We start from the raw sequence: 10,175 nt of genomic DNA on the forward strand, positions 1-10,175 counted from the left end.
ACACACACACACACACACACTGTATTACACGTTATGTTCTGCACCATGGCTCCCTATGACACTGTATGTCATCTCCATTCTCACCACATAGAAGAAAAGTGAAAATAAACCAAAATAAACCTGCCCCCCCCCCTGTGTTAAAGTAGTTCAATCCACATAGACATTTTTCAACAAAAAAACTGTCAGCTAATGGAATATAAAGGGATGCAAATTCAAAAAGAAGATGGTTGATGAATAAAGAGAAGTCCACATCCAGGAAAAAGGTCAGATATTTACAATTGACACGTTTGACTCAGTGCACATTGGACACAACCTTTGCTCTATTCACAAAAGATACATGTAATGCTACTTTAGGTTTTGGCCAAAGCAAGGTATTTTTATGGCACTATAAATTTACTAACTACTATTTGGAATAGCTTTGGGTCAGGAGTGTGCCTATGATGGCTACAAATGCTATCAGATAATATCAGGCTACAAATGCTATCAGCTCACTAACATTTGTAACATACGATACAGAACAGTGTAGCCTAAGGGGGGAAAAAATGATGAAAACTAATTCAATAAAAGAAGAATTAAGCTATAAAGTAGTTAAATAGTACAAAATGATCATCATTATAATCTTTAGGTATGTTGTTATATCATTCCATTATCAAATAAGAATATAAGTCACAATAACCTTATTTAGTAAGCTGTCTCAGCTCTATTCAAAAACACAATGCAAAAATACTGGCCTTATTGCACACTTAGACTTAGGCTCAATATGAAGTGTATATGAGGATATAAAGCATTCTATAAATCACCAGAGCTTGTTGGTTTGAGGACCTTTGGCTTTTTCACCAACCTAAATATGATAAATACTATATGCCTTAAAGGGACGACATTATATGAATTATGAGAGATCAAAAGTTGTTCAGTGCCACACACAAAAACGGTAGAGCCCAAATCTCAACCATTAAGTTATATTTCAAATATATAAACAAATACATTAATAAATACTGCAGAGGCTTGCAATTTCATTGAAAAATATTAAAAAGTATAATAGATCGTTTGAACTTTTAATGGCAAAATAACGGTTTATTGCATTCGTCCAAACACTGTTTTCGACATCACGCGTTTTGTGTCGTATCCTCAAGACAACTTATAAAACTTTTTGGCTGCTAACCTGAAGTGAAGGAAGTTTTATTGTTTACGAGTTGTTGGTACAGAAGATTTTCAAAGTGATATTTCAGGAGACGGGTTTTATGGACCCCGGGTTACAGCATTAGCGCACTGCAAATGTTTCAAAATATTATTGTTATAGCAGTATCATTGTGTCCGTCCTTTAAACATGTTAGAATAATTTCTATAATCTCTGCTAAATTTCGAAGTTTCAGATTTTCTTCTTCTAAAAATGTGCCATGAACTTATCGTAACTAGGCAGCAATTTATTTTTTTATTTTTTTATTTAAATTGGTTTACTATAGTTGTTGTTGTTGTTGTTGTTGTTATTATTATTATTATTATTATTCATGCGTAACGTATGCTATAATGTGTTACTTGTAATAATGACACTGTAACATGAACATTGCATTTGTTACCCGACCAGATGTGTTAGAAATGCGCCACAGGTAATGACAGCAAAGCATCATGAAAGCATCACTTATAGTCTATAGCCTATAGACTAATCTAATAAGAATTAAGCTGCTGGTTCTTAATAGACTGCATTTTCACTTTCCTCAGGCCTTGACAGTCACTCCAGCATGTGTGACCCATACTGACGACGTGACCGTTATTGCAAACTTTCCGTTTCAGAGGGAAATTCTTATTTCACAATACTGTCATATTTGTTCTATAAGTACAGCCTATAGGCAATATTTTACTGCCACATAAGACCAACGCACATTTGATACTGTGATATTTTACATTGCTAATGGATCAATGCGTTAGCATGTTTTGCTGTTTCATACAGGTTTGTGCATTGCGTGTACATCAAACTGTTCAGTGTGTGTGTGTGTGTGTGTGTGTGTGTAAGAGAGAGAACGAGAGAGAGAGAGAGACGCATCCTACACCTCTCTTTGAATCAGTCGGAGGGGTAAAGTCTCAGTGTATATCACATTCCCGACTGGACCCGCACATTAAACCACCGAGGCATGATTCCTTTTCTCTTCCATATTTCCTTATCAGCTCCTTCACCGTTTCATTTCTTTCACATGAGAATTCAGGGACCCCCAAATTCAAGGCCGGCGCTTCAAACAACAGCACTGCGGTTTACTTTTCTTCTGTCCAAATGCTATCCCAGATCCAATTTTAGATAGACGAGGCTTCAGCAATGATGCTTTTAGGAGTTTCCGAGAGAGAGAGACAATAGTTAAAATTTTTTAAAATGAGATCAGCGTTACACCAAACCCAATATATTGCAGTATTAAAATGTAATATGTCTCACTAAATTTGAATTGAGATAAGCATGTGTCTCACTTCTGTAAAATAGCAATTATAGAACAACCATCATAAAATATATTGTCATTATAATATGTATTAGATATTCGAAATATATTTTTATCAAAAATAATTGCTTTATAAATATCAATAATAAACAAATCTCAGGGCATGGTTTCACAATATTATTTTTTTTTAAATCGTTTTTGTTGTCTCCCTCAGCGCGTTGAGCTGATTTTAGTTTTGAATGAAATAGGCCTAGAAAATTAGCATGGCAAGATTCAGCGCAAGATATTTATAAGCTACATATTAAACTGAATACTGCGCCCACGATTTCAGGGTGACATTAGGAGACAATAATGCAAATGACCCATGGCATTCAATTAAAAGTGTCATGTCCCCTCACTTTTGTTTCATGTGTTTTATATTTTCCACTAAAGTGTTTGAGAAAGAAAGCGCCTTGTGTCCCCCTCCTCATTGAATTTTATCACTAAATGAAGCATATAAATGATCTGAAAGCACAGCCTGTCGCATTAAATTAAATAAAATAAAGAACAATTATCCTCTCTTTTTCTCTGATCTCCTGCTGAAAGGAGTCTTGGCGAGATAAGGCAGATTGAATTCGGGCTCTCCGTTGAGCTCAAATAAAAACGTCTCGGAGAAGAGCTACAGATTTAGGGCTCTATAATTTCACATCATAATTTTTACCTCTCTTATTTTTTCCCCCCAGTTGGGTTTTGTTTGCGACGTTTTATTTCCACAGAATGCTTGAGAAAATAGTTCAAAATGGCTGCAGTGATCACAGTTGATTAATAGCTGTGAAGGGCTCATAAATTAACATCTAATTACACCCACATGCTATGAACTAAACATAAAGCCCTGGATTGTCATTCATATTCAGGTCTTGTGGTTGATCATCTAGTTCAGTTTTTCATTTTGTTTATCATGTTGTGTTGCCTTGTTCAATCTGTCAAAATATGAAATGATTTTAGAGTCTTCCGTGCTGACCGGAATTCTAATTCTCTGTAAAAAATAAAAAATAAAAAAAATAAAGATATGAAAGGGTTTAATTTAAGTTCAGATCGTGTTGTTTAAATAATCTAGTGATGCAAAAGAACACACGTTTCCCGCATTCATTTTAGAAGTGCTCCTTAAAGTTCCCTAATTATCATCGTCCAATTTCAAAGTTGAATCTGCATGCTTTAGGGGGCTGGTGTAAAACTTGCTATTCGGTTCAATGGAGTATCACCCTAATTTACAGCGGCAGATAAGAGCACAGTCTGTCATAAAAATCTGAGCCCCCTCCCTCCCTTATATTGAATTGCACCTTGGGCAATAGTGCAGAATCGTGAATCTTAACTTCTTCCAGCATATGTTCCTGGCAGATAAGTAAACAATCTGGATGTGAAATGAAAATTTTAATTAATACAGTAATGCTATTACACCTCGGTGTGCAAATCCCATTCCCCATCCCTGCGACAATAGACAAAAGTACAGGCCAATTCCAATCCTCTGTTTGCAGCCCAAACCCAATTGTTCTGCGAGCTTGTTTCCTTTGAGTGAATCGCATTCTCCGTTCACACATCTGCTTTAGTTTCAGCAACACTTGTTTTTGTAATACAGGAGGAGAACTTTAGTATCAACTGTGTTGAATTACAGTATTATATGAATCTTGACAAATTGGGAAAGAAATATAGACTAGCAGTTATTCTGAACGAGTTGCAACATGTTTGCTGTTCACATCAGAAATCAAATTATTTCATAGATATACATATTAGCCTATTTTAATTTTTTTACATTAAACAAAAAAAGCCTACTGAAGTAGGCTAAAGGCAACTTTAGTTAGCAAGAATTCTACTAGTATCATTGTTCTTGTTGTTGTTGTTATTATTATTTAGAGCGTATTGAAAAAAGATATATAGGATAGATATTTATTTTGTGAAAGTAGATAAGAATTTAGGGGCAAGCTAAATCTATAAGCAAAGTCATAAATCCAATTTTACATGTAGACTTACTGAAGAAGGTGTTAATTAATTTGTTTTGAGAAACTTATAGCAGGGTTGTTCTGTCCGTAAAGTGTTGGAATGATCTAAGCGGTGGAACAGGTGGAACAAGCATAGAGCCCCTGAAGGGTGAAACGTCTCATACACAACCACACATCAAAAAGTGTGATCGCCTTATTTCAGAGACATGACACACACCTTAACGCAGAAAGTTTTACACTCTGAACACAGCAAGACGTGCGTATTTACAGACAAATATGACTTGACAATATACTAATGAAAGAAAGAAAGAAAGAAAGAAAGAAAGAAAGAAAGAAAGAAAGAAAGAAAGAAAGAAAGAAAGAAAGAAAGAAAAAGACGTCAACGAGCCGAATGGAAAATTGAGATGGTAATGCAAACTGGCAGCCTCTACATCTGCAGACTTCTCCAATGTGTCACAGCGCGTCTGTAGGCGAAAATCGGCACAGATTTTAAAGCACCTGACGCTTTGTTCAATTGTTTTTTATTGGGAATTGTTTTGTAATAGTAAATGACATGGTTTATACTCGTACCACCCCTTCTTCAGTCCAATTTCCATCCTATTGTGGGTCTCGGGGTGAATCACAATTCATGTTCGCCCTCAGTTTCCCTAAGCGTCCCTGTACAGTAATTGTTTTGCCATTTAATTTGGACCGGCGGTCCCTATAGAGCAGACGGGAACGCCACGCGCTGACAGAGTTCATCTCAAATCTATGCCGAAAAGCCAGATGGTTATTAGACAGCGTCCGCCGAAACGATTGACTATTTAAGCATTACTGATTGAGAAGATAAATATTGTAGATATTGTAGATCGGTGTAAGATCAATTTCAGTTTTATGTTTAGCAGTTAAGGCCTGTGCTGTTCTCTCGGCCCGACAAAATTAATTATATTTTAATGCACAAATAAAACCCGCTTATGTACGTTAATATACAGCTGGAAGAGTAAACATTATAAAACGCATGTTTGGGATCACCGTACTTACTACTGACATGCCTGTTACCTTTTGGCACGACTGTAAAAGAGCATAGCAAAAAAGAAGATTCATAAATAATTTAAACAGGCAATGTAACAAGGATTATGCATTTTTAAGACAGATTGTCTTTATTCAAAATGTCTTTGCTCGGCAAATGAACAAAGAATCGAGGTATCACCCTTTTAAATACATTTTCCTTTCCATTAACATGACAGGATTTAAGTTACCATCGCAGATAAAAAATACAACATGAACTGCTTTGCTTCAAACTTTATGTTCTTTCTGAAATCAAATGAACGAGTGACTATCACTGAACCACAGGAGGAAAACAAATGTCCAAATGAAAAATATTGAAGGATAAGGGTTTTTTCTTTTTCTTTTGATATTTTAAATAGACCGTCTACTTTTAGGTGCCGGTTTGATCATTATTAACAGTATGACCCGTATAATCTATTAAACGCTGAATTTCTCACTTTGAAATCCTTAAAGTCGTATCATTTGAATTTCAGAGTGCCAAAAAAGAATGGTAAATACAACAGGCTGTACAAGAAACATGAATCCTAACCGTTAGTTGTGCAAATCAAAGTCATTCAAATAATAATAATAATAATAATATGAGAATAACAATTATATTAAGTGTTCAAACAAAAGTAGCATTATTATAGCATCAAATTGTACATAATAAATAAAATTAAAGTCATCCAAATCCGGTAGCTATAATAATAAACGTTTGAACATTTACATTTCTTACAGTTCTGGGCACCTGCCTTACATCTATTCCAAGATCCAAGCTGGGATCCAAGGAACCTCTCGTAGATGGTGAAAAGTTCATGTCCACACGGCCGCAGTATAAATGTCTTGATCATTCCTCTCTTCTTATGTACATGCATTGCTGTATTCAAGTTTTCAAAAGAGGAGACTGTTTTTAGTGGTGAAGTCACATAGCAGCGGCATGTGCTGCTGAGTACGGGTCAATCCCACTCTTGGTCATACCTGGGAACAGTATGTAGGCAACAGGCGGCTGTAAACTCGATGCCGACCATGCGGTGCAGTTACACGGCACCACGTACCCAGGGTTTGTGGGCGACGGGTGGGTGTGGGTGTGCTGGCTGGGGCAACTCAGGCTCCCGAATGCGCCGTTCTGGTATCCCAGAGAAGATGCGTAAGGTAAAGTGCTGGTGGCCAACGTGTGGGGCATCTCTGTCATCTTCTGGATAGCGCTGGAGCTGAACTGACTCGGGTCGAAGAAGGAGTAAGGGGCTGATGTGTGCGGCAGGAACGCACGGGCTTTTTCCGAGGAACCTAAGAGCGAGTCCGTGGCTGAGAGCGGAAGTCCTTTCAGGTGATCCGTGTCGCCCAGGTAGGGCAGAGGAAACACGTACCTGTCCTTCTTGAGGAGGTTCTTGGGCTTGCGCCTGGGTCTGTATTTGTAGTCTGGGTGTTCTTTCATGTGTTGAGCCCTCAGCCTCTTGGCCTCGTCGATGTATGGTCGCTTCTCGGATTCAGAGAGCAGCTTCCATTCGGCGCCAAGTCTTTTGCTTATTTCTGAATTGTGCATTTTGGGATTCTCTTGAGCCATTTTCCTCCTCTGGCCTCTTGACCAGACCATGAAGGCGTTCATGGGTCTCTTGATGTGATCTACCGGCTTTGACATTTTTACGGTTCCCTGTTAAAATAAGAACAAAAAGTTCTTCGACCAACCAAGAGAAAATAGTATTCACCTGTCCTGCAGACAGACACGGATCATGCCACTTCTGGAGAGCCGGAGGAGTAGGAAAACGGAATCAATGGGGGAAAAATCCACTAATTCTTCCGTGTTTGTCGCAAAGTTGAAAGATTTCTCTTCTTCAAAACGACACTATTCGGCTGAGAGAAGAACAGTCAGGCGCGCCACAAAATCCAGCGCGGTAAGCGAAGTTTCCGCGATCTGTTTGCACGCTATTTTTCTCGGAGGATTCTCGCCCCGTGAAGCACCTGGCTGGGAAATGAGGAGAAGCGCGTGAATGAGAGCCAAAAGCGGTGAAGTTCAAAGGCTGGGCTGGTTCGCTCTGCACGCGATCTGACATAATCGCAGGGCGTTCACGCGCCAACCTGAGCGCCCAATCAGCTCTGAGAAAGCCACATAATACCTACCAAAATATGTATATTACAACACAAACAAAGATCGGGGAGGAAAAGGAGGTGACTCTCTTCCCTCCCCAAATCCATTTAGTTGAAGGTCTACAAACACAGACCTTCAACCTTTTTGTAATAAAACCTGACATCTACCAGCGTCAATCCTTCAGAGACGACAGATGCCTGAAGAATAGACACATTCTTATTTTAAACATCGCTGTCCTTATGCGGACACGGTTCTACGTGTGCACTTAAAGTTAAGCTTTATTTACTTAAGGTATTTTGACAATTTATCTGACGTTTATCTTCTTTTTATTACTATCACTTATAATTCCTTTTACAACCGATTTGTTTTTATTATTAGTATTTTTTTTATAACATAGTAGCTACATTATGAGGATATGGCAAGTTTAATCATTATAACCTCAATGCGCGAATACTGAAATGTCTAAACAAGATTAATAATGAAAAGACAAATGGTTTTAGAGATCTTTGAAAATAAACGTGCTGTCTGAGGCAGTGGCCCCCAGGCCAATATTTCCTAAATGAGAACAATTGTCCAAAGCTCTCCTGAGACAGGCTGGGTTGGGGCTTGCACCTGTTTTGCTGCTGTAATCTCACATGTGTAGAACATGCCCATGGACACTTTCTGAATGGTAACATACCCACGCAGATTTGGCATTGTGAAAACAAAAATTGCTCATAGAATCATTACATGCCACAAATAATGAAACGCAAATGAAAACCTTGCGCTGGGTGATGTGTTTTGTTTTCATCTGTTAATATTTCTAATAATATAATATTAGATAGTCTGGCAGAAATTATTTATTAAATGATTCAGATTTCATGTAATTGCTTTAAACATTAGATTCATGGTCACAGTAAAGTTGCTTAATTATTTTCTGTAGAGCATATTTTACATTGAAGCTGCGGTTAATTATCCCTGTCTTTCTCATGATCTCTGTCTCCTTTTCTCTTTTATATATGACAAATACACTTCCGAATTCATTTATAATTGTCAAAATCCACCCAGATGTGCGAACAGAAGTATTAGGCAACTAATTCAAGGTAATGTTTTGTGTTAAGGTTCGCGCACCAAAACCTTTAACATGCAAATGTGAGTGTTTAAAAAAGATCAGGGTCTTAATGAGCCCGAGGCAAGGAGCTTGATATATGAGAGGCACGGGTGTAATTATTAAGTGAAATGTTTAAGATATGTGATATCTCGTGGAGAGGCCTTCAAGCGTGACACGAAGAGGGATCTGTAATTTAGCACATGAACATATATTGTTTCTATCGTTTTACACGATACAGCGTTATTTCAAAACATGTAGGATTTAATCTAAATGTTGAGAGATAAATGCCGTACGTATGTATGCATTCCAATAACTATTAATTAATGAATTTATTTATTTTTTATATTATATATATTTTTATTTATAGGTTTGTCTGTTATTTTTGTGCGTTTGGGATTTTTTTCACCCCAAAGCGTCTAATATCTGTCAAACCTTTTTTTTTTTCTGACCGGTGAGGGGTATTTATAATTATTATATCTATTTATACATATTTATATCTATTTATAATTATTATTATTTTTTATTCGCTCAGTTTTGCTCTTCCAAGGTCACGTTACAGCTGAATATTAGCAGATGTTTTTAGATGTGTGATCACAGACGTATATGCAGGAGTTTTAGTCTTGTAGCTTGTAGGTGAAAATGCTTTATTTTTAGCCTTAAGAATTATTTTTAAATTGTTGAATATTTCTGCTACTCATGTTGTAACATTATTTTAAATAATATATGCATATTAAAAGCAAACTTAGTTAGCTGGACTTTTATTATCTATGCCATATCTTCTGACAAAAATAAAAACAGCTGTTGTCTTTCAATATAATTTAGTGATCATAAACCATGAACTTATATATAACTTTTTCTTTTTTTCAATTAAGCTAAACCCATGTGTACATAAATCCTCAATGAGGCGCTGATGGTAAATGCATCTGGAGAGCATGAAGTGTGTTTCTTAGTGGTGCCGGCTCGATATCCATCAAGCTTTGCCGTTCCACCGCCTCTCAGCCTCCCTCTCCATTTCAGAGCACAGCCGAGAGCAGTGCAGCTTGAAATCCGGAGAATACCAGCCTGATAGAAACAGAAATTACAACGGGAATTAACAAATTATTGGGGCACACAGCATTTGACATAGAGATGATGTACTCAAAGCTAAATGAAGTGAGATTTGTGAAATCAAGCATGTTGAGGCGCGCGCGTCATTAAATGGGAGCTCGTCACAATGGAGGAGATATTCCGCGTGCATACTATGGATCGCTCACGTGCGCAAACTGAACTGTTTGCTCCTCTTTTATGCGTTTACCGAGGAGTTTAGCATCCCACCAACGCATGCAAAGGTGTGCATGTATATTCGTGTTTTGATGTGTGAGATATTGCATCTCAGTGTTTGCAATGTAAAGTACGAGAACAAACTCAGGTTTGAAGTGTTATTTTGACTTTTATTCACTGAAATCACTTGGCTTTTCAAGCTTCGCTAATTACCTTTACGATACTAGTAATATTTCGATATCATGTATTAATACTGACATGAGCACCATTTATGCTCAGATAACTGTTACTTTAAAAGTGTATTACTCTCAAGC

General features: G+C 37.3%; 1 protein-coding gene across 1 annotated transcript; it reads right to left on the bottom strand.

The window, feature by feature from the left end:
- Positions 1–6,117: 6,117 nt before the first annotated feature.
- On the bottom strand, positions 6,118–7,424 carry LOC107593189 (transcription factor Sox-14). The gene has a single exon (XM_016282799.1). It carries the CDS (start codon positions 7,062–7,064, stop codon positions 6,348–6,350), a length of 717 nt encoding a protein of 238 aa, XP_016138285.1. The 5' UTR covers positions 7,065–7,424; the 3' UTR covers positions 6,118–6,347.
- Positions 7,425–10,175: the final 2,751 nt, after the last annotated feature.

This window comes from Sinocyclocheilus grahami, unplaced genomic scaffold, assembly GCF_001515645.1.
Source record: "Sinocyclocheilus grahami isolate Dianchi unplaced genomic scaffold, SAMN03320097.WGS_v1.1 scaffold166.1, whole genome shotgun sequence".
In the NCBI taxonomy this organism is placed as follows: domain Eukaryota; kingdom Metazoa; phylum Chordata; class Actinopteri; order Cypriniformes; family Cyprinidae; genus Sinocyclocheilus; species Sinocyclocheilus grahami.